This window comes from Dendropsophus ebraccatus, chromosome 9 (genome assembly GCF_027789765.1).
Source record: "Dendropsophus ebraccatus isolate aDenEbr1 chromosome 9, aDenEbr1.pat, whole genome shotgun sequence".
NCBI lineage: Eukaryota > Metazoa > Chordata > Amphibia > Anura > Hylidae > Dendropsophus > Dendropsophus ebraccatus.
Genome location: NC_091462.1, coordinates 20,198,239 through 20,224,317, shown reverse-complemented (window position 1 = coordinate 20,224,317; position 26,079 = coordinate 20,198,239). Strand labels below are relative to the sequence as shown.

Genomic DNA, 26,079 nt, shown 5'->3' with positions numbered 1-26,079 from the left:
CTGCATGTTTCTGCCAACATTCCCTTAAAATGGGCCTTTTCTTTTTATGTACAACCACCTCCTGCATGTCCTCCAAAGACGGGTGCTGCCCGACCTCCTCCTCAAAGGGTAACATGTACTCGTCCACAGGACCTACATGGAAAGGATGGAATTGGTTAAATTAACGTGACCGACCAATCACATGACCGCGCCTCTGACCCTTCTATGCAGAGCACATCTGGTTAAACCACAACAGAGACGTCAAGTTTAAAGAGGTTGTCCAGGCTTAGAAAAACATGTCCGCCCTCTTCCAGAAACAGCACGACCCCTGTCCTCAGTTTGGGTTCTGCAGCTCAGTTCCAAGTGAATAGAGCTGAATTGTAATACCGCACACAAACCATGGACAGGGGTGGCGCTGTTTTCACAAGAATGTAAATGCATGTACCTGTAGTGCTCAGCATGTTAAATATTTTTGCAAATACATTCATTTCCTGACATCACTTACAATCTCCTGATATGCTCCTTTCCTCCCTTGTTGACAGGTTTCTGACCACCACTCTGCTTTAAAAGCAGTGGTCTGGAAAGGATATACATACATACATATATATTTACTTGAGTATAGAATTTATAATATACTTAGTTGCTGTTATATGTCAAGATTCCAATAACCCTAGTACTTCTCACAGCTGATGGTTTGGAGAAGCGAGCCAATCTCTTCTGTCCTAATCTGAGCTACAATGGATCAGCTAAGGTCTCAAACTCACCATCAGACGCCGTGCACCGCGATGCCAGTTCCCAAAGAACTAAGCCGAATGCATACATATCTATCCTCAAGAAGGCATCCCTCTGGAAATTTATAGCGCCCTCTAGCACCTCCGGAGCCATATACCTCCTCGTGCCCACCTAAAAAACAAGTAACATGTTAGGAATGGTGGAGGGGTCGTCACAGAGATCCAATCCCACCCTCCATCTTACTATGCAGACAATACAGACGTCTAGTATATGCAGATCTCTCAAGACACTTACCTGGCCATGAGTATCGCCAGCTGATTTACCCGCTTCGAACTTTAAGGCGAGGCCAAAGTCTGCTATACACGCTGTCAGGTTGTTTTTCAGGAGGATGTTTTTGCTCTTGATATCCCTTTAGGGTGAAAAATAGGATCGTGATTAATAGGCGACTGCCAGGGCAAAAGTAAAGCCACGATATGAGGAGGAAGAGGAGGAAAGACGGACCTGTGGGCTATGGCAGGCTTGTGGCCATCCTTTAGACCTGGGATATCTTCATGGAGGTACGCCAGACCTCGGGCCATTGTTTCAGCAATGTGGTAGAGTTCATTCCATGTGACCACATTGGCCTTGAGAAAGTCTGTGAGTGAACCCTTAGTGGGAGAAAGGAAGCATGGTTACTTATGGAATCTCCAGCTTAGAAACTTTTTGCGTACACCTCAATAAGAGAAAGCCGAGGTAATGCCCTGTCTGATATCCTTATGTCTGGTTATAAAGCACGTCCCTCTAGCTCCGGGATCACAGACATCCCACATGCCTGGCCTGTACTTTCACATAAAGCATCATTTTAATGGAGCTGGTAAGTGCCGCTTCAATAACAATAATATAGCGCCTACAGATTCCGCAGCACTTTTTATTTATTTTTTTATACACAGTAAAGAGGTTACAAATACATATCATAAAATTAAATTAGAATTAAAATATAATTAAAAAAATTAATAATGATAATAATAATAATAATCTTTATTTACTGCTAAACTTCAGTAATCATTCTAGAAGTGTGATCCTGGGTCCCACAGAGACTAATGGTACTTTTACACGGAACAATAATTCGCACGATTAACGATTTTGAATGAACAATGTTTTTTTTTTTTTAAAAAACGATCAGCGTTTAGACGGAACGATACATCATACGGAAAAATCGTTATGCGATCGTTTAAGCTAGGTGAAATCGTTGAATGACTGTTTACATTGAACGATCTGCAAAGTTTTTGCGAACGATAAACGATGATTTGAGAGGATGATGTTGAAAGATCAAAATGAACGATTTCTCGCTCGTCGCTTGATCGTTCGCTGCGTTTACACGTACGATTATCGTTCGAATTCGATGGTTAACGTGCAAATTCGACCGATAAATCGTTCCGTGTAAAAGGACCATTACACATATACGGGCTGTGCAAGCAACCGCTTGTTAATTTGTGTAATACCTCACTTTGCCTGTGGTGGCACTGCAGGGAAACTAAACAGGGATGGCACAAGCTTTTGCATCCCGTGTTCCATAGACTGAGATGGGGCACACCGTCAGGGACCCATTGACCATCTTGGCATGGATCTGCCAGACCAAAATATTTTTTTCTTTTTTTAATATGACCCCCTGGATGGCAGCGATATGTGACTGAGCCCTGAGGGAGATTTATCAAACATGGTGTAAAGTGAAACTGGCTCAGTTGCCCCTAGCAACCAATCAGATTCCATCTTACATTTTCCAAAGAGTCTGTGAGGAATAAAAGGTGGAATCTGATTGGTTGCCGGGGGCAACTGAGCCAGTTTCACTTTACTCCATGTTTGATAAATCTCCCTCTTTGTGGGAATATCCAAATCTGATAACCCCTTTTAGTATAATGTAGTCAGATAACATAGTGATCACTATAACTATTGTCTCGTATTCTATCAGCCAATCCCCTCCCCTGATCAGACAGCATATCCAATTCATCTGACCTTAGATGCTTATGGTGGGAAAATCCATTTAAAGTTACAGAGCATCTCTAATGTGCAGTCCCAGAGCTACAATAACCCTGGTCCAGTAATGCAGCGTCCTCCCGATCGGCTTCCTGCGGGTCGTGATACCATTAGTGCCCGATCCATATAACTACTTCCTCTGGTGTGGTGGATTCACGGATATCTAAAGTGATTAGGATTACAACCCTGCGCAGGCACTTAGAGGAAATGCCAGGAAGGAGTAAACAGGCACCCCAAGAACAATGTAGTGTGGGAAATAAGAAGGCTTAGGGGCACTCAAAGGGGTCGTTCACCCCAAATTCCTTTCTTTCAAATCAACTGGTGCCAGAGATTTTCGTATATATATATAAAAAAAAAAAAAAAAATCTAAAGTCTTCCAGTACTTATCAGCTGCTGTATGTCCCGCAGGAAGTGGTGTATTGTTTCCAATCTGACACAGTGCTCTCTGCTGCCACCTCTGTCCATGCCAGGAACTGTGCAGAGCAGGACAGGTTTTCTATGGGGATTTGCTGCTGCTCTGGACAGTTCATGACATGGACAGAGGTGGCAGCAGAGAGCACCGTGTCAGACTGGGTAGAATACACCACTTCCTGCAGGTCATACGGCAGCTGATAAGTACTTGAAGACTAGAGATTTTTTCTTAATGGATGCCACTTACAAATCTGTATAACTTTTATGTATATCTGTATAACATGTTTCCTATTACTATTAGAAGTAATTTACAAATCACTGCCACTTTCTTGTTTTTGGTAAACTACCCCTTTAAATGATCGCTGTCCATGTGATAGGAATATAGTAAGAATTACATGGACAAAGTCAGTTTATTTACCAAATATGACTCCTTACACCAGAAAATCAGCTCTAAAGTATTGGCCACTAGGTGTCTCACTCCTCTGCAATCTGCCATAGACTGTGTTACCAGAGGCAAATTTCCCTCTTCAACAGAGACCTGGGACTATACATACTATGGGGAGAGTCGGGGCTGTGTACCTGCAAACTGGAGACAGTCTGCCTGATAATGATGCTGCGCATTGTCCCTAGAAGGTAAATCACGGCTTCCCTCTCATCTCACTACCCATAAAGATGTGAGCAGCAGCTGTCCCTCAGTGTATCTACTGCTGTAAGTCTGGAATTACACGGGACGATTTTTCAGCGATTAACGATAAACAATCGCTATGACGAACAATCTTAATCGTTCACCCTATTATACAGGCCGATAATCGTTACTTACGGGCATTCAAGCGCGTCCTTTCCTGGCTGATAGACTAGGGAACGAGCAAACGCTGCGATATTACACCAAATAAATGTTTTAACGGTTTGTGAATGATTAACGATAAAAAATAAATCGTTGCCTGCTAATACTTCAAATCCGAACGATCCAACGATTTTTTTGAACGATAATTGTCCTGTGTAATAAGGCCCTAACTCTGTAGTATAATCTCCAGCAGCTCAGGGTAACCCTTTCATTGCTGTCAGCATTTCATGCCTTCTTGCTTACAGAGCTTCTTTGCATCATCCTAGCCCCCTTTTCCCTCCATTTCTGTATTACAGACACAAGTCCTAGACTGAAAGTGGTTCTGATGAAAGTAGTCAGGCCAGGACTTGCATCCATATTCAGATCCAAAAATCCCATATACACACACTGGATATGGGATATGGCACTGGGAATAGGTGACTGAAGACGCAGGATGGACAGACAGAGCCTTCCTCCATCTTCTCATATAAAGACACCACTTACCTTATCGTGGAACGCTGTTATGAGCCACAGATCAGTGTCCAGGTTGGTGCCACGCTTCTCTGCGCCAATGAACTGGAGGATATTTTCGTGCTTCATACCAGGCAGGTTGTAAACTTCGTACTCGTTCTGCCAAGACAGCTTGTCCTGAACACAAGGCAAATACTGGGATTTAATAGGGCAACTCGTACAAAATCTTTCAGCTATTTTATAATGTACATAACTAGGGCAGCCTTGTGTCTCCATGGTAACAGACTACAAAGAAACCAAGCGTGGTCTGATCTGGCATCATACATACCCCTTTATATCTATCCCATAAATCATCTTGCAAACACTGAAGACTCTCCAAAAACCAGACCAGATTTCATGAGATGGAATTTCAGACAATTCTGAATAGTAGCCATCTCCACCCATTTGTCCCCCCCCCCCCCCCCATTCAGTCTGACATGTGCACCTCTATGGGCCGGCTGAGTGCTGTATTCTGCAATCTGTGGGGCAAATATGTGACCAGCAATGGAACAGGGGGCATGGGATCACATGACTGGTGGGAGTCACAGCTGTTGGACCCCCATGGATCAGACACCCCTCTCTGTCTTTTAATTGACCTTACAGCCACATGGCCATCTGTCTTGATGCCACCATAGAGCTCAGTTCTCTAAGCCTTTGATCAAGCAATGGGTAGGGGGGGGGGGGGTGCGTATTTGGGGGGTATACAGCACACCAGTGCAGTTTTTTTCCTTCAGTATAGCAGGGGTTTACATTAGGACAGAAGTGCGTATAATGGAACGTGGCGCAGAGAAAACATTTCCTAAAACCCCTCTTTCCTGTGTACTCTGAATGGAGATAACAAGTCTGAGCTCCTGGAATGAAGCGTCGTGTAGGGACACGCAGGACATACCTGTATCGGGAATATCTTGACAGCCACCAGTTCATTTAATAACTGCGCTTTCCACACGCAACCAAACCTCCCTCGAGCTTTCACCTCCAACAATTGCAGAGGCTTCAACCCCAGCAGCGGAGAGGGCGGGGGAGGGCCCGGATCCTGCAAGAGACACAAGTGATCAGTGTGGTCTGGTATGATGGCGACACGTCAATAAGTCACCACTGATGGACATGCAGAACCTGCGCTCTGTGGCCTAGCAATGTTAAGCACACATCCTGCCTCTCATCACGGCGCTCTGCTTTATGCCTACACTGCTTAAGACCATTATTCTAAAGCTTCCTTCTACCTCAAGTGCTCCAGCCATCCTCCTCTATGTTATTGCATGCAGATCCTGAAGGCCTGGCTGCAGTGACAGATCCTATACGGGACAACAGACTCCTGAACAATGTATCTGGCTAATACTGCAGGGAATCAAGCCTAAATCTATAATATCTATCTATCTGTGTGTAATATATATATATATATATATATATATATATATATATATATATATATATATATATATATATATATATACTCATTATAGGAACTGTCTGCCCTGTAAGTTATACTACTGATAACCACTATCCACAGGTGAAAGGATAAGTGTCTGATAGTAGAGCGTCTGGCTGCTGGGACCCCATAGAGTGACGGTACAAACACTCGATCGCTGCTCCATCTTCCCCCCCCCCCCTCAAGAACGAATGGGGCTGCAGTAGAGTATCCATGGTGCCGCTCCATTCACACAGGGGCTTCGGGAGTCTTGTTCTTGAGGGCAAAGGGCCCCTGCCATCAGACACTTATCCTTTATCCTGAGGGATGGGGGTAAAATATGCTCAAGGTGGGAGAAAAACAAAACCTGAGTTCCCTATCTCTTCTTACTGGTGTCTGAGACTTATATCTATGTTTGTAAATTAGATTAGGAAATGGAATTTTTTTTTTTATCTATCTATCTATCTATCTATCTATCTATCTATCTATCTATCTATGTCTATATATATATATCTATCTCTATATATCACTTCTAACTATATAACGTGATCATATGTCATTCCCTGTAACAGTGAGCAAAGCAATATGTTAGACAGGGTTAGGCAGTTCTGTGCTTAAGTCTCTATATCTCAGTGTACCCTGCCTTGTGGCGTGAGTGAGCTCGCAGGCTGATGTGCCTCAATGTTACAGCGTAAAAAGGAAAAAAAATATATATAAAAACAAAAATTTGTATCATGCATTAGCACTGGATGTTACCGGTCTGTGGAAACAGGTCTCTTACCTCTATCATAATGTGAAAGGCGTGCTTGTGAAGAAAAACACATATGCAAAAGGAATTACTATCTGCACCTCAGTAACACTTAAGGTCATTTTACATTCCTAAAATTGCACGTGCTTCTAGTTTCTTCCCAAGACCACAGAAAGGAATGGAAAAAAAAATCCCTCAAAATAAACAAGTTTGGGCAAATGAATCCCATCAAAAAGTTGATAAGAATACAAGTTCAAAAAAGGAAAGTGCAAGGGTGTAGTTTGCCATTGTTACCACTAGGGGTCGCTGTGGTCATAGAAACGTCAAGCTGAAGTTTGAGTATAAGGTGGATTCTCCATGCAGCCAAGGACCATGGCTACACCATACCTGTGCTCTCACTGCACCCTCATGTCCCCAACAAGCAAGGGGAATACAAACCTTCCCTATTCTATGAGAAAAGCTGGAAGCTGCTAGAAGAAAACCTCCAACTGTGACATAGAGCACCTATTATCATCCCAGGCTGATCACAGCACAGTGTATGGTTACTATATACTATGCCAGATCATATAGACAATGATGACAGTATGGCAGCTCCTATATGCATAACTGTGTCCACTCCGGCAGGTTACAGAGCAGTCACTTATGTCTGATAGAAACCAAAATGTATCCTACTAACATTACCAAGTCACAGGGCGATTCACAGACAATCCACCAAAGCATCACAACCAGGAGATCAGGCCAAGCTATACTATGTATACTGTACTGATCCTGAGTTACATCCTGTATAAGGGTAGCTTCACACGTACCGTATTGCTGCGTTTATAACGGTGCGTCTTTTTAACGCTGCGTTTTTTACATGCGCGTTTTGATTTTCACATGAAAATCAAAACGCACATGTAAAAAACACAGCAAAAACGCAGCGTTAAAAACGGTACGGTACGTGTGAAGCTACCCTTATACTTCAGAGCTGCACTCACTATTCTGCTGGTGGGGTCACTGTGTACATAAATTACATTATTTATCCTGTTACATCCTGTATTATACTCAGTAATGTAATGTATGTATACAGTGACCGCACCAGCAGAATAGTGAGTCCAGCTCTGGAGTATAACACAGGATGTAACTCAGGATCAGTAATGTAATGTACACAGTGACCGCACCAGCAGAATAGTGAGTGCAGCTCTGGAGTATAATACAGGATGTAACTCAGGATGAAAAACTGACATCAGACTAAAATCAATGATTCCACCTCAGAATGCAGCGCCTTTTAGTGGTCACACGACTGACAGGACGAGCCCCTCCATACAGGATAACCCTGGAGAATGCGGCTTCTCTCTAATCTTTCTTCCTACTCTTTTCCGATGCAAATTGGTTTTGTGTGTGGATTGCGCTGAGCTCGGCAGTCAGACAGCGACTCGGATCCAATCACCTTAATGTTCTCTGGTTTTGCCTTGCACGTCGTCCCCTCTGTCAGATTACAGGGGTTTGGGGTTTTCGGTTTAGCCTACTCAGCAGTTCCAGCGTCTCTTATTGACAGATGACGCTGCTGCTATTGATACAGACTGTCTCGCTGAGCCGATCCCTTCGCTGCCACAAGCTGCGGCTATGGAGAGTCAGCTGCTGAGCTGTACACAGGAGAGGGAAGAGACAGGGGGAGAAGCTGCAACTTAACCCCTCGGTAATAGCACCACCGCTTCTTATACTGAAAGGTTAAAGCTATATACTGACCCTGCACAAGTCATATACACCACAGCAGCCATATACACTATGAGAACACACCACCTGCTGCCGGAAACCCCCCTGACCAATATATTTAACCCCGTATGGGTAAAGTCAGCCAGGCAAGCCTCGGTCATGCCAAGTCCTATTCCTTTCCTCCTGCCAAATGGGGGTCAGCAGCTTCCTGACGCTTGGGACGATTGTCTCACCACTGGGGGAGGGGGGGGGGGAACTGCCTCAAAAAAGGAGGGGACGTCACTGAACATAAACCCTTCATAATAAACCGTACAATATTCTACAATGAGAGAGTAAGCTAACGGAGGACGTACCTGCGTGGGGACCAGCACGGGAGGGTAAGCCAGCTTGTGATGGCGATACATCCAGAAAGAGATGAGAATGATGACGGCAAATCCCATGATAGGCACCAGAGAATAAAGCAGGGTATTGAATAGGGGAGGCTTGGGGGTCAATGGATTTAGGGTGGCTGCAATGGGAGAAGAAAAAAAAAAAGGAGTTAAATCCCTGAACATGTCACCCACAGGACAATATAAGCATCTTCACCAATAAATAGTCCCCAGTATAAGTTTATATAGTGAGGCGAGCACAATGGATGGACGCCGGCTGGGGAAACGCATGACAAAGCAGAAGTACGTGATCCCTGCCGCGCTGAACTAATATCGGGAATCTACTGTGCGCAGAAACAATGGTTCTTATAGCAAGCGGCAGATTATATGACATTCTTATATCTCCAGATATAAAGACATCACAGTCTGGGTTTTGTTTCACGTGAAATCACAAAGGGAAGAGAGGATAAAGGATACAGAGATATAACAATGTATGGCCACAACTCTATGCACATAGGTCCTGAAGGTGGGACCCACATCTATCAGAGTACATGTGCATATGACATACATGCCTAAGATGGGACGATCCCTCAAAGGGGATATGTCTAAAGCAGCCCCCCCGGTCACATGAACGAAGAAACAGAATCAGGAGCGTAACTAGAATTCATGGGGCCCTAGAGCACAAGAAAAAAAAAGTATGGGCCCCATGAATCCTTGTGTTTAGGAGGAAAGGGGCAATACAGGTCCCTCAGTATGTGCTAGCAGTTGCGTGGTCTGGACTCACACCACTGGACTCACACATCCCCACACACATAGCGGCTAGTAATTCTGAGCAATATGCCAGTATGGTTATACCCCTCAATTTAATCTTAAAGAGATCTCTGCTTGCTGTCAGGACTATTGCTGGTTACATCAAGAGACCTAAAGCCCATCCTGAGCGTCCCATGCGCACACACAGATGATCAGGATATGGAGGATGCTTCCATTCACTGACATCAAGCAGAGATCTTATAAATTGTAAGCAACTAAAATAATACACCATGAACGGTTTATCTAACGTGTGTGTTGCGACTTACGGTGAGTGACCTCCATCTCCGGGGAGTGGAAAAATCGTTCATTACAACTGCTGCCTTCACAGCAACAGAAAAACACATCCGGGTTCTCCTTTCTTTCTATACAGTCAGCCCTGGAAGTGGAAAAAACACACAAGTGATATCAGTCATTTCCTAATTACACCCTATACAAAGCCTATAAGTAGAGATGAGGGAAGTTACAGTTTTAGGGTATGCTCACACTACGGAATCAACCAGGAATTTCAAGCAGAGTTCACACCAATTCGCAATCACCACTTGAAATTCCTGGCCGATTCCATAGTATGAACATCTCCCTTAAAGCAAAGCGCTTTGTTGATACTGTAAATTCTACCTATAAGCTTTCACAAGAGAACAGATGGTAAAGTGCAGCGCCCCCTATGGTTACTACCCTTTTTAGCACTTATGGCCCTATTCCACGGGCCGACTCTAATGGTGCATTTACACAGGCAGATTTATCTGACAGGTTTTGGAAGCCAAAACCAGAAATGGATTTGAAAAAAAAGGAGAAATCAGTCTTTCCTTTATGACCCGTTCCCTGTCTATAGTCTGTTCCTGGCTTTGGCTTAAAAAAATCTGTCAGATAAATTTGTGTAAACGCACCATAAGGAGCAAATGAGCGCTATTCGCGCACGTTTGCTCCTCATTCCCCACTCGCCGCCGCTGCCATTACACGCGGCGGCAGCGAGCAGGTGAGTCTGGGGAGGGCCGCCCGGGTGATCGCTGATTGTCTGGGCAGACCAAAGGATATAGCAGCGGTCTGCTGCCGCCGCTCCTATTCCGCGGAGCGACGACAGCAGATTGTTGCTATAAGTCGTTTGTCTGTTAAAAGACAAACGACTTTAACGATCAGCCGACATGAACGATGTCGGTTAATCGTTGCCTCCTATTCCACGGGACGATTATCGGACGAATGCGGCTGATAATCGTTCTGTGGAATAGGGCCTTTAGGCTTTACAGGATATGCAGATCCAAAAAGGAACATTCCAGGTAAATCCATACCAATGCTTTATGCTTACTGCAATGCCTAATGGGGTGGAGCATGACAAAAGGACTCAAACATCCCCAACCTGAGTCCTCTGAGTCATGCTCCACCCCCTGGTATCCAGTAAGCCCTGAATAGATCCCCTGCAACCTCCCCATCTACTTGTGTAACAGAACATATTCTTTATGGTCAGTACTAATAAATCACAAGCACTGCAATAAAATGCAAGGATGCCTTTAGCTATCTCTTGCACATCGCCCCTCCCTGGGCTGTGTGGGAACTGCAGCTGCGGGTTGATACTTAGAGGCTGCTGCCCACAATTACTGATCAGGAGCAGAGAATAAAAGCATTCAAGGGGTTATCTGGGAAAAAAAAAAATCAACTGGTTTCAGAAAGTTATAGACGACATTTGTAATTTATTTCTATTTATAAATCTCCAGTCTTCCAGTACTTCTTAGCTGCTGTTAGTCCTGCAGGAAATGGTGTTTTCTTCCCAGTCTGACACTACTCTCTGCTGCCACCTCTGTACATGTCAGGAACTGTCCAGAGCAAGAGAGATTTTCTATGGGGATTTATACTGCTCTGGACAGTTCCTGACATGGACAGAGGTGGCAGCAGAAAGCACTGTGTGAGGGTACGGAATCCCAACAGAAAACCTGTTGCGGATTCTGCAGCTTGCACCCACTCACGGACTCCATTCTATGGTTTACCAGATTCTGCCATCTGCCCAAAGAATGAACCAGCTCATTCTTTGGGCAGATGGCGGAATGTGGCAAACCACACACTCCTCAACCCTCGACCGCCGATACCTGGCCCTCCTGCCAGCCCCGCCACTCAATATGCAAATAAGAGACTGACTCCGATGTCTATAGGAAACCACTGGAGCAGTAATCTCCTAAGGACTTTAGACTCATCTCTTCTCCTTTGCATATTGAGTGTGTAGACGGGCGGGCGGCAGGAGGGGGTAAGTATCGGGGACCAGCTACCCAAGTGCAAAGATCCCTTTAAATAAAAGTAATTTACAAATCTGTATAACTTTCTAAAACCAGTTGATTTTAAATTACTCCTTTAAGGGACCTAAATGCTAAACTTTCACAAGTATCTGTAATCCTTCAATGAATTGTTCAGCAGTAGAAAAACATGGCTGATTTCTTCCAAAAACACTCACACATGTCCGCAGTTGAGTGGTGTTACAGCGTAGCCCTATTGTCTCTGGTGGAGCTAAACTGCAATACCAGACACAACCAGTTGACAGGTGTGGTGCTGTTTCTATAAAGTATCCATGTTATTTTTTCTGGACAACCCCTTTAAGAAAGAGCGCCTCTCCCTGGTTACTATATTATATATATATATATATATATATATATATATATATATATATATATATATATATATATATATATATATATATATATATATTATATAGTATACATGCAATAGGATTCCTTACCTGTCATAACAATTGATATCATCCAGCCAGCAGCCTTGCTTTAGGATTTCTATAGAGCCAGAGTTATTCTTCCAGGTAGCGAAACAATGCCTCCTCTTGTCGTGGTCTCCCAGACATCGCTCGATGCCGCTGTGATTCGTCTTATCCTTCTCCCAGCTGGCGTTATAGAAGATACATTCCTGGGTCTCCGATCTCCCCAATATGGCCCCTGGAAACAAGAAAAGGAGAAAATTAGAAACCTCTCTGAGAAGGATCAAAGGCATACAAGGGTTAACACATGCACATACGGGACTCCCTCCATTATATTTTATGACCATTTGATGCAAATGGTGAACCGGTTTTACAAGGTGGATTATCCTATGTGGCCTATTACGGTCAGACAATGATGGAGTGGTTGGGGTTGTTACTATTCCTCGCACTATCCACAAGTGATACCGATCCTATTCACATTGATAGATAATTCATCACTACTGACCCACATAGATGGCCCTGACCTATAAAATAACCACAGGAACAGGTCATCAAGTGAGTAGCACTGGGATATCTGTCCCATCAGATACAGTGACCAAGGATATGGCCAAAAGTGTATTCCATGATATAAAACAGGGATGAGGGCAGAACATCCCCTACAGCACTGTTTCCTACCTGTGGCAAAACTACAACTCCCATCATGCCCAGGTAGCCTTCAGCTGTGAATAGGAGGTGTAGTTTTGCAGCAGCTGGGAGGGTTATAGGTTGAGTGATTCTGCCCTACAGTCACACATTGCAGCCATTCCAGGGGAGAGGATCAGCTACAACCTATAGGGGTTAAGGAACAGCTATGTAATGTTAGGAGAGGTCACATAGCAGATGCAAGAGGTCACACTGACAAAGTAAGGGCGGCTCCATGCCGGGCGTCCTCAAAACGGCCTCATTAACTAGAAGCATTGTATTTTTAGGCACAAATGTCGTCTTTTTAGAACAGCCACCACTAGGGGGAGCTCACTAAATACAGAGCTGATATGGGGTACTATGGATATCCCACAAAGGCGCATTTCATCTGCCATCATTGTATTATCCACTGAATGGTCACATTAGAGCCTGCGCGCCTTTTATTACTGGATATTAAAGCCTACCTGTCATTAGAACAGATGTCTGACATGTTATAGCCACGTTAGAAGTCTGTATTGGTGGGGGTCTTTTCATTGCAGAGATCCGGAGATATGTAAGAAAACTGAGCGATTCTGATCACAGAAATTCCTCGTTATAAGCCGTATATAGATAGATTGAAGCTGATTAAAGATGGCTGCCCCCCCTTTCTAGTCTCCCCTCCTCCTCCGCCTCCTATCCTGGAATATCAGAAGATTATGAGAGCCATCAGGGATGCCTGGCGGAGCTCAATAATAACAGCACAGCGGTGAGGCGCTCGGTGCTGGATCGTATATTACACTTTAATCAAGTTCCTTCATCCCCGGCACACAGGGGGAATTCTCATCTGCAGCCGCGGTTATAAATATAGGAGGACGGGAGCACTGGCAGCGGAACAAAGTCACAGGATGGGGACAGCGAGGGGCGTCATCAATCACTTCACAATCACTTACTATAGATATAGCGCACACAGTTCACACAGGGTCACGGTGGAAAGGCTGAAGCCAAGAGGATGTTATAACTGCAGAGGAGACAGCCCGGAGCATGGGGAAGGTGCCAGGACCGCCAGGCCTCCGCTAACATCAGCTTACAATACCTACACAATGCTCAGTGTTTGCACACGTCTTATGTCGTCTTCTGAAGCAGGGATGAGCAAACCCTGAACAAGAGAGAAAATCCGGGAGACTACAGGAGCCAAGTGCATCTTCCCGATCTGTGCTGCTCCCATTATACCCTGCAGCCATTGCAGTACTACTCCCACCATACCCTGCAGCCATTAGAGTACTACTCCCATCATACCCTGCAGCCATTAGAGTACTACTCCCACCATACCCTGCAGCCATTGCAGTACTACTCCCACCATACCCTGCAGCCATTGCAGTACTACTCCCACCATACCCTGCAGCCATTGCAGTACTACTCCCACCATACCCTGCAGCCATTGCAGTACTACTCCCACCATACCCTGCAGCCATTACAGTACTACTCCCATCATACCCTGCAGCCATTGCAGTACTACTCCCACCATACCCTGCAGCCATTAGAGTACTACTCCCATCATACCCTGCAGCCATTAGAGTACTACTCCCATCATACCCTGCAGCCATTAGAGTACTACTCCCATCATACCCTGCAGCCATTAGAGTACTACTCCCATCATACCCTGCAGCCATTGCAGTACTACTCCCACCATACCCTGCAGCCATTGCAGTACTACTCCCATCATACCCTGCAGCCATTGCAGTACTACTCCCACCATACCCTGCAGCCATTGCAGTACTACTCCCACCATACCCTGCAGCCATTACAGTACTACTCCCATCATACCCTGCAGCCATTGCAGTACTACTCCCATCATACCCTGCAGCCATTGCAGTACTACTCCCATCATACCATGCAGCCATTGCAGTACTACTCCCATCATCACCCTGCAGCCATTGCAGTACTACTCCCATCATCACCCTGCAGCCATTGCAGTACTACTCCCATCATACCCTGCAGCCATTGCAGTACTACTCCCATCATACCCTGCAGCCATTGCAGTACTACTCCCACCATACCCTGCAGCCATTGCAGTACTACTCCCACCATACCCTGCAGCCATTGCAGTACTACTCCCACCATACCCTGCAGCCATTGCAGTACTACTCCCACCATACCCTGCAGCCATTACAGTACTACTCCCATCATACCCTGCAGCCATTGCAGTACTACTCCCATCATACCCTGCAGCCATTGCAGTACTACTCCCATCATACCCTGCAGCCATTGCAGTACTACTCCCATCATAACCTTCACCTATTGCAGTACTACTCCTTTCATACCATTTACCTATTGCAGTACTACTCCCATCATACCCTTTACCTATTGAAGTACTACTCCTATCATTCCACGAACAGTAACTACCTATGGCAGGGATAAGGGATATGATGTAGTTCAGTCTGCCCATACTTGGGACAGTTTATGTGGTTCGTAGAACAGAAATGTGTAATAACCGTATATTAACTAATACAACCGGGTGTCCTCAGCCAACACGTCACCTATAGAAATATAATGGCTCACAGGATGGAGGGAGAAGGCTACAGAGGTTAGTCACACATCATCCCTATTACATGACCTATAACCCTGGTGTGTGTAACCGTAGGCTATACCGCTAAGTATGTCACCATTACATCGCCTCAGTAAACCTTTATGTAGCTGTAAAACGGTATACTGACACATACAGGTCAAAGGACTCTTATCTGACCTGTGTCCATAGATACTGTGTCACAGATGTTTAAACAGAGCCTGACAGTACAGGGTGGCCATTAAAGGGGTTGTTCACAAAAAAATATTCTTTCAAATCAACCGGTGCCGGAGATTTGTAATTTACTTCTATTAATGAATATCAAGAGTTCCAGTATCTATCAGCTGCTGTTTGTCCTGCAGGAAGTGGTTTATTCTCTCCAGTCTGGAGAGCAGGAGAGGTTTTCTACGAGGATTTGCAGCTGCTCTGGACAGTTCCTGACATGGACAGAGGTGGCAGCAGAGAGCACTGTGTCAGGCTGCAGGTTCCCCATCCTTGATAAATTGTGAAGCATGAGGCTCTGTAAGCAGCTGAGCGGTCCTATGGCACAGACTCCAGAGAGGATGACGGGCGAGCTCCTCCAGCACACAGCAGGCCGGCACTCATCTCCTCCATTACTCACGCTGTGTAAATCCGCACTATAAAACTGAAGGTGCACATTAAACCATGTACATAAATGATGGAGCTGAAGCTACACGGTGATGTGACTGCTGGGAGTGAAGGAAACCAAGACTCACCAATACCTGGCAGCCCTGGTACTGGGAAAAGTACCAGAAGAGATATGTAATCTGCAGCGGCCGCCTTGTACAAACACTACACCTCTCTGACACTAGAGAACAGCAGGGGGGACCCCAGCGACACCCCGATAACTGCTGTCCGCAGTAGGTGCGCAGCACAAGGCCGATATAATAGCCACCCTACATGGCTCAGAGGTTTTGCGGAATAAACAGAACATTTTCCCATTTTTCTCCCTGCGGACGGCTTAGATGCTCTTTTAAAGGTGTTCCTGTATAGCTTCATATAGTAAGATTGTATGTTCAGGAATAAAAATTACAACATGACCCAACACAATGGGGAAAAAGGGTGTCCAATCCAACCTCTACCCAACCAGCTCCGCACACAGTAACGACGGACAAAACCTCCCTGTGACCAATCATCGGAAGAGCAGGAAAATGAAAGCTGCGCTGTGATTGGCTGCTCTGTGTCACACGGCCAAAATTCTTTGGAAAATCCTGATTGCTGAGGGCTAAAGCTACACAGAGTGAGGTATACAGAACATTACACTATGTGTATATACAGCGCAGGGTATACAGAACATTACACCATGTGTATATACAGCGCAGGGTATACAGAACATTACACCATGTGTATATACAGCGCAGGGTATAAGATCACAGCATGTGTATATACAGCGCAGGGTACACAGATCCCACCATGTGTATATACAGGGCAGGGTATACAGAACATTACACCATGTGTATATACAGCGCAGGGTATACAAATCACAGCATATGTATATACAGTGCAGGGTATACAGAACATTACACCATGTGTATATACAGCGCAGGGTATACAGAACATTACACCATGTGTATATACAGCGCAGGGTATACAGAACATTACACCATGTGTATATACAGCGCAGGGTATACAGAACATTACACCATGTGTATATACAGCGCAGGGTATACAGAACATTACACCATGTGTATATACAGCGCAGGGTATACTGATCACATGTGTATATACAGTGCAGGGTATATAGAACATTACACCATGTGTATATACAGCGCAGGGTATACAGATCACATGTGTATATACAGCGCAGGGTATACAGAACATTACACCATGTGTATATACAGTGCAGGGTATACAGATCCCACCATGTGTATATAAAGCGCAGGGTATACAGAACATTACACCATGTGTATATACAGGGCAGGGTATACAGAACATTACACCATGTGTATATACAGTGCAGGGTATACAAATCCCACCATGTGTATATACAGCGCAGGGTATACAGAACATTACACCATGTGTATATACAGTGCAGGGTATACAGATCCCACCATGTGTATATACAGCGCAGGGTATACAGAACATTACACCATGTGTATATACAGCGCAGGGTATACAGATCCCACCATGTGTATATACAGCGCAGGGTATACAGAACATTACACCATGTGTATATACAGCGCAGGGTATACAGAACATCACACCATGTGTATATACAGCGCAGGGTATACAGAACATTACACCATGTGTATATACAGCGCAGGGTATACAGAACATTACACCATGTGTATATACAGCGCAGGGTATACAGATCCCACCATGTGTATATACAGCGCAGGGTATACAGAACATTACACCATGTGTATATACAGCGCAGGGTATACAGAACACTACACCATGTGTATATACAGCGCAGGGTATACAGAACACTACACCATGTGTATATACAGCGCAGCGTATACAGAACACTACACCATGTGTATATACAGCGCAGGGTATACAGATCCCACCATGTGTATATACAGCGCAGGGTATACAGAACATTACACCATGTGTATATACAGCGCAGGGTATACAGAACATTACACCATGTGTATATACAGCACAGGGTATACAGATCCCACCATGTGTATATACAGCACAGGGTATACAAATCACAGCATGTGTATATACAGCGCAGGGTATACAGATCACAGCATATGTATATACAGGGAAGGGTATACAGATCACAGCATGTGTATATACAGTGCAGGGCATACAGATAACACCATGTGTATATACAGTGCAGGGTATACAGATCACATGTGTATATACAGTGCAGGGTATACAGATCGCAGCATGTGTATATACAGCACAGGGTATACAGATCACAGCATGTGTATATACAGCGCAGGGTATACAGAACACTACACCATGTGTATATACAGCGCAGGGTATACAGATCACAGCATGTGTATATACAGCGCAGGGTATACAGATCACAACATGTGTATATACAGCGCAGGGTATACAGATCACAGCATGTGTATATACAGGGCAGGGTATACAGATCACAGCATGTGTATATACAGTGCAGGGTATACCGATAACACCATGTGTATATACAGTGCAGGGTATACAGATCACATGTGTATATACAGCGCAGGGTATACAGAACATTACACCATGTGTATATACAGCGCAGGGTATACAGATCACATGTGTATATACAGCGCAGGGTATACAGATAACACCATGTGTATATACAGCGCAGGGTATACAGATCACATGTGTATATACAGCGCAGGGTACACACCACGTGCGGCCTCGCTCGCCATTTTATGACTTTCTTTTTATAACTTCACAGCCCATATTTAAAGACAAGTCAAACGTGTTCTTCTCGGAGGAGAAAGCCCCGCACCTCCTACCAGCGGAGGCAAGCAACACCCTGCACCTTCCTTCATGAAACCAGTAAATCAGGACGGACGAGACACTGGTGCAAAAGTTACACTGAGAAACTATGTGCACCGAGCACGGCCAGGACGTCAGGGGCTCCATCCGCTCTATAGGGCCATGTACTGCTAACCTTACATACAAAATATCCCAGTATATATCAACACAGAGGATTGGGAACCAACTCCATTATAACTGGTTAGTATAAAATATGGCTTCCTTGCATTCTTCCTATATTCATCCATGTAGTAGAAAAGAAGTGCTGGTATTTGTCAAACACAGCGCCCCAGCTGTCCACAGGTCGTGTCTGTTACTGCAGCTTAGCTCCACTGAAGTGAATGGAGCTGCGATATCAGAAAAACATGTGGACAGGTGTGGAGGACAGTGACAGTGTACAGTGACAGCGGCATCTATCACATGAATCATAGATACATTGAACACTGCAAACAATGTGGATGACCCCTAACCTCCTCTGACCATACAGCTAGCACAACCAAAGTCTGGAAGCCATATCGCTATATTCACACCTCCCACAAAGTTGGATCTACAATCACAGATCAACTTCTTGCCCGTGGATTTATATAGGGCTATTCATACAGTCCGCTCTATAGCGGATCAACAATCCGTACCATAAATATATAGGACATGTGCTACTGCGGGTTGTGATTGCGGTATGGATAACCAATAGTAGTCAATGGGATCTGGTTTTGGTGGACGTCACAGATCTGTGACGTCCGTGAACGATGCGGATCAAAGCGGAGCAAAACTAGTTAATTTTTTTTTAACAGTTCAACATTTTTGCGGATACGAATGCAGATTACAGACTGTATTTCATGGATCACTGAAGGTATGAATGAGGCCTAAGACTAACCAGCTATGTATGGTGGGGGGTCCCGACACTCCCCGGACAGATAACCATGTTGGGGTAAAGAAGGATTGGACATGTTACAGATTAATATACTATCTTTGATCTTAACGGAGATAGGCTGCTACTAGTTATGTCTGGCAGCGCCTTAAAGGGGTATTCCAACAAAACATCTATGGTTTATGCAAGGTGTTGCCAAGTATAGCTCTATCTCCGGCACTCCCACAGACAATGAACGGAGGGGCCCTGAGCGTTCATTACTACAGGAGATTAGGTCCCCATCATTGAGATTAGATACTTATTCCAAAACCTGTGGTTAGGGGGAAAAAAAGTCTTAACTTGGAATACCCCTTTAAGGTAGCCCCCCCCCCACAAAACATTGTTTGCTGAACATTTGTTTGTCCGTCAGCTATATTTTCCCCCTAATCGCTTTATACATAAGAAAGTTTGGTTTGGCCGAATGTTCATGTGTAATTACTGAAAGGGGGGGGGGGGGGTGATAAGGTGCTGCCAGACTCCTCTGGGGGCGGCTTCTCTCTGCAAGAACGAGAGGGGAGGATGAAATTCAACATGCCCAATCATTCTCTCCCCCAATCCAATCTGTGAGCAGAGATTCAGGAGGCCGGCTGTTTATTTGAGGACTCTTATTCCCACAGACACACCAAGTGTCGGTATGTGTATATACATACATACACACATATATACACCACACTGTATAAAAAAGGACATGGATGGCCCAACCTACCACCAGTTGGAGACATAACATCAGAGTCAGTGCTAGTGCTGTGTGTCAATATCCCCTGCCATACTCCTGTAGCCAGGTCCGCTGCTGGCGGAGGCCCTTGTTGCTAAGCAGCCGCCATAACCAGCAAACTTAAATGATTCAGTGGATTTTCCCTTTAAGTCAACAAGCCCCGGCCCCTGCTCAGCGGACGATCTCTGCGACATGTCATGATTATTACACTCTCTCCTGTCGATTCCATTGTCCTTTGGTTAAAGGCTTCCTCCGAGCTGATGCGAGGCTTTCCTGTGCTGAGCGATTGTAGGACAAACCAGGACACATGCTGCGTACGGAGCACGCTTTACTACCATTAACCCCTTGGACTCAAGAGTCACTGCAAACCTGCCAAGAGCAGAACACAGAAGACCTAGGACAGGAGCAGAGAACCTTGGCTCTCCAGCTGTTACAAAATCACAACTCCCATCATGCCTGGACAGCTTTGTCTGTCCAGAAATGCTGAAAGTTGTGGTTTTGCAACAGCATGAGAGCCAAGGTTCCCTACCCCTGACCTTAGGGTACTATTACATGGCCCGATAATAACTGTAAACAATCGCTGATCTGCTAGATCGGCGCTCATTTACTGGGCCAATTACACGGCCCCATAATCATTTAACAAGGGCTGCAGGGACATCTTAACTGATGTCCTTGCAGCCCTTGCTAGAACTGCATACATAACCTATCCATGCTGCAGGGCTCCCCTTGCAGACCACTTCTCCCGGGTCTCACGCGCTGCATCTTCCAAGCGCCCTGTCTCAGCTGACAGGCTGCTCAGCCAATCACTGGCCGCACTGGTCCTGGACAGTGATTGGCTGAGCGTCCTGTCTGCCCAGGTGATCGCTGATCGTCCGGGCAGACCACAGGCTATAGCGGCAGCTGCAGATCGCGGCTATGCAAGTCGTTTGTCTTTGTTGAAAGACAAACGACTTCAACGATCAGCCGACATGAATCGTTGCCCCCTATTCCACGGGACGATTATCAGCCGTAACGGCCGATAATCGTTCCGTGGAATATGGCCTTTATGAACAGGTCTTTACTTGCAGTCCTATGTAAATTAATCTATGCTACATCTTGAGACCCCTTGCATCTTCTCAGCTTGGCTCTGCCCTTTGCTGAGGCACATTTCTGATCTGGTCTCTGTATAGGAAAGACAGAACATTTAAGTGGAAAAGCCCTGCTGTGGGGGAAAAGAGAGACAAAGCAAAGCGTAAAGTTACACTAAAACAGCACGCAAATCTGCCACACTGCGAGCCGGGGAGCAAGGATCAAAGCAGCATGGGAATGTAGACATGGAGTCTAGACTGACGTCTACTAGAGAGAGGCCGTGAAGTATATAAAACAACATGTGCACATCACATCAATCACAGCGAGGGGGCCGGACCCTCCTGATCACTCTCATAGACTGCATGTATCCCACCTTTACCTCTCCGCTGGCCTCTGAATATGTATAGGAACCATTGATCGATCGCTGATGGCAGACATGAAGGAGCCGGGGATAGAGACAGTAGACAAGCTGGAAGGAAGGAAGCCTGGACTCTCTCATATACAGTAAACCACTTCATCAGGGAAACGTCCTCTATATATAATACAGCTGACAGCACCGACACTGTACACTATCCGGCTAATAACAATCAGCCTTACAGAGACACAGGTGCACATTACATACCCACAGCTCACATTACACTGGGGGTCTTTAAAGGGGTTGTTCACCCAAAATGGTTTTTCTTTCAAATGTACTGGTGGCAGAAATATATTTAAAAATAAATAAATAAATATTATATACATACACACACACACACACATTCAAGTCTTCCAGTACTTATCAGCTGCTGTATGATGTTCTGCAGGAGAGCAGAAGAGGTTTTCTATGAGGATTTGTTCCTGCTCTGGACAGTTCCTGACACGGACAGAGGTGGCAGCAGAGAGCACTGTGTCAGACTGGAAAGAATACACCACTTCTTGCAGATCATGCAGCAGCTGACAAGTTTTGGAAGATTGGAGATTTTTAAAAGAAGTAAATTACCAATCTCTGGCACCGGTTAATTTGAAAGAAAAAAAAATGGTGAACAACCCCTTTATTATGTTGTGAACTGATACAATGTAGATGCATGGTACCCCTTTAATAACCCTGCATGTAAACCTATTAGGCTCTATTCGAGAGCAATTCTAGCAGATGGGACTCGCATAGCCGGATGCTGCTTTTTTTTCAATCAGTTATGCAATCAGTCACCCACACGGAACATAAAACTGATGCATGGAGGATGTGAACAAAGCTTTATACATTGCCCTATGTGGTGGGAACAACACAGGAACAATCCAAGGGTAACAGGGCCCTTCTATACAATCACTATGGCCGACGCCGAGAGGAAAAGTCCAGGCATACCTGTCCGTGTTACCTCACCGACACTTATCTGCAGTCCTGCTCAAAATACACATACCACAGATCGCTCTGCGCTACTGGAGATTTAACCATTTCCTACCAGGAAGATGAGAGGAGAGGTACAAAGGATATAGGAATGCAATACCATAGAAACCTATAATCTACAGGAGTGTGGCCATGATGGGGACTGCTCACAGGGTGCAGGCAGTATGGCCAACGGCTATATCCCAGCTTTCCAAGCGGTCCTCCCGCTGTCTCCACCCTCTCCACGGAGAGGGCAGACAGCGGGAATTATTGCAGAGATTCATTGCGGATTCCGACGAAAGAATTGACACGTCAATTCTTTCGGCGGATAGCGGAATCAGCCGGCCCATAGAACGGTGTCTATGGAGCCGGTGGAAAGGAGCGCAGCCGTGAGCGCGTTCTAGTGACGGAATTCGGCGGTATGGTTCACACTGCGTTTTTGCAGCATGTTTAACTTATCTGTTTTATGGGGGGGGGGGGGGGGGGGGGGAGATCTGTTATTGTATTGTCAATAATAATAATAACATGGATGCAATGGTGTGCAATCCATTTGGATGGGTTTTTCCATTGACTTCCATAATAATAACTATAGAAAAAAAAAAAAAGGGATCAAAATGGGTGCATTAAACAGACTGGAAACCGCTCAGTGTGAGCCCATGCTGACATGTAGAGTAGTAGTGTGTTTGCACCTGTGAGCAGTATAAGGCGGTGCAGGCAGTGGTGGTGAGCGCGGCTTTCTTTCTAGTAATATGGGAGTCTATAATAAACCTGTGCAGCATTATGTCACTGTCTAACCCTCACAATCTCAGAAATAGGCCGGATATATTCAGTGCTGGAAGCTCTCAAGATAAACAGGAACAAGCAACGAGACTCCGAGCCCACACATCCCCGGCCGTGTAGCACAGGGTACATGTAGTTTTGCAACCCATGTGTTACGCATCTAGTAAATAAATATGTTGTAACTCTGCACAGGGGCTGCGTACCCAAAAAGATTTTTTTTGGTGATCTGCAAATCTGGTTTTATCCTTTTTTAAATGTAATGGAGCAAAAATGGCTGTAAAGTGCACATACGGTATAATAATTGCCAAAATATCCATTGCGTAAGAAGCGTCCGTTCTAACCAGATGGCAAAATTTGGGCCCAATGACGGACAGTGCCTTAGCAAGATCAGACACACAAATACAGCTCCCTGTGGGCATAAATGGTAGTAAATGTGGAGAAGGGGGGAGGCCACAAACCTTTTGCGCTACACAGTGCCCCCCACCTGCCTATTGTGCGACTTTTTGCTGGCTCTGTGCAGCTTTAATGTTAGGACAACACGCCTCTCTGTGGTCAGTCCGGGGAGCCCTATACACCCTATACCAGCGGTTGGTATGACTGTCGACCTCTACAGGGACAGCCTATAAATACAGAGCGGTAAGGTAAATGTAGAGACAGATTGGCGAGATACAGAAGGCAAGCTCCTACAGTCTATAGATACAAATCACCTGGCATCAACCAAATATGGATTCGCTATACAAATTTTTATTTTATTTTTAATTTGCTCCACGTGAACTATGTAAAACACTGAACATGCGTCTTCTAATGGAAATCCACTAATGTTACCAATATCTATAAAAGAATGAATGCAGAATGGTAATAAATAGGAGCACAAGCCAGAAAAAGCCTGTAGTACACACATCACTGGGTGCTGCCCGGTCTATGATTGTAGGGGGGCACACATGACTGGGTGCTGCCCGGTCTATGATTGTAGGGGGGCACACATGACTGGGTGCTGCCCGGATTGCCCGGTCTATGATTGTAGGGGGGCACACATCACTGGGTGCTGCCCGGTCTATGATTGTAGGGGGGCACACATGACTGGGTGCTGCCCGGTCTATGATTGTAGGGGGGCACACATCACTGGGTGCTGCCCGGTCTATGATTGTAGGGGGGCACACATCACTGGGTGCTGCCCGGTCTATGATTGTAGGGGGGCACACATGACTGGGTGCTGCCCGGTCTATGATTGTAGGGGGGGCACACATCACTGGGTGCTGCCCGGTCTATGATTGTAGGGGGGCACACATCACTAGGTGCTGCCCGGATTGCCCAGTCTATGATTGTAGGGGGGCACACATCACTGGGTGCTGCCCGGTCTATGATTGTAGGGGGGGGAACACATGACTGGGTGCTGCCCGGTCTATGATTGTAGGGGGGCACACATCACTGGGTGCTGCCCGGTCTATGATTGTAGGGGGGCACACATCACTAGGTGCTGCCCGGATTGCCCAGTCTATGATTGTAGGGGGGCACACATCACTGGGTGCTGCCCGGTCTATGATTGTAGGGGGGGGGAACACATCACTGGGTGTTGCCCGGTCTATGATTGTAGGGGGGCACACATCACTGGGTGCTGCCCGGATTGCCCGGTTTATGATTGTAGGGGGGCACACATCACTAGGTGCTGCCCAGATTGCCTGGTCTATGACTGTAGGGGGGGGGCACATCACTGGGTGCTGCCCGGATTGCCCGGTTTATGATTGTAGGGGGGGGCACATCACTGGGTGCTGCCTGGATTGCCTGGTCTATGATTGTAGGGGGGGGCACATCACTGGGTGCTGCCCGGATTGCACGGTCTATGATTGTAGGGGGCACATGGATGCCAATCCATGGGTCACCTGCAATCATGAAAAGTCTAAGCAGCCTACTGTGCTGGTGTGTAAGAAACCATCATAGTGGGGCAATGTCATGGCCCCTGGATCTACCATTAGGTGGGCTTACTAGGGGTCTGACCCCTCCACACCTAGTTGGCCATAAATGCAAATTCCTCACCAAACACAATTATGCCGCCCATAGACTAGCAACAAGATCATTCGTAGATATCAACCGTGACCGGAGTAAAAGTAAGTAACCCAGATACGATGTTATAACCGTAACTACAATCCAGAACAGGAAGAGGTATCGCTGCGCAGGAAGTGGCATTATACGAGGGGGAAGAAAGAGGAAGCTGCCGCCCCACTGCTGAAACCAGAAAACCATCTATATAGACATGTGGTTAACACCACAAAATCATAGACTAAAATACGAGAAAACCACATGCTCTTCTATGCTACATCCAGCGTACTATAGGAAACCTTACTACTATACACCTATCATCCGTGGTACCAGATCATTGTGGTGGCATCTCATGTATG

General features: G+C 45.6%; 1 protein-coding gene across 1 annotated transcript in view; it reads right to left on the bottom strand.

The window, feature by feature from the left end:
* ACVR2A (activin A receptor type 2A) overlaps window positions 1-26,079 on the bottom strand; it is a 46,377-nt gene that overhangs the window by 6,694 nt on the left and 13,604 nt on the right. The window contains exons 2-10 of the mRNA XM_069982667.1: window positions 12,211-12,418; window positions 9,761-9,870; window positions 8,670-8,824; window positions 5,358-5,501; window positions 4,463-4,606; window positions 1,213-1,358; window positions 1,006-1,120; window positions 744-882; window positions 2-132 (exon numbers count right to left, since the gene is read on the bottom strand). Of these exons, the coding sequence (XP_069838768.1) occupies window positions 2-132; window positions 744-882; window positions 1,006-1,120; window positions 1,213-1,358; window positions 4,463-4,606; window positions 5,358-5,501; window positions 8,670-8,824; window positions 9,761-9,870; window positions 12,211-12,418 (1,292 nt within the window). The remainder of the gene's footprint in view (window position 1; window positions 133-743; window positions 883-1,005; window positions 1,121-1,212; window positions 1,359-4,462; window positions 4,607-5,357; window positions 5,502-8,669; window positions 8,825-9,760; window positions 9,871-12,210; window positions 12,419-26,079) is intronic.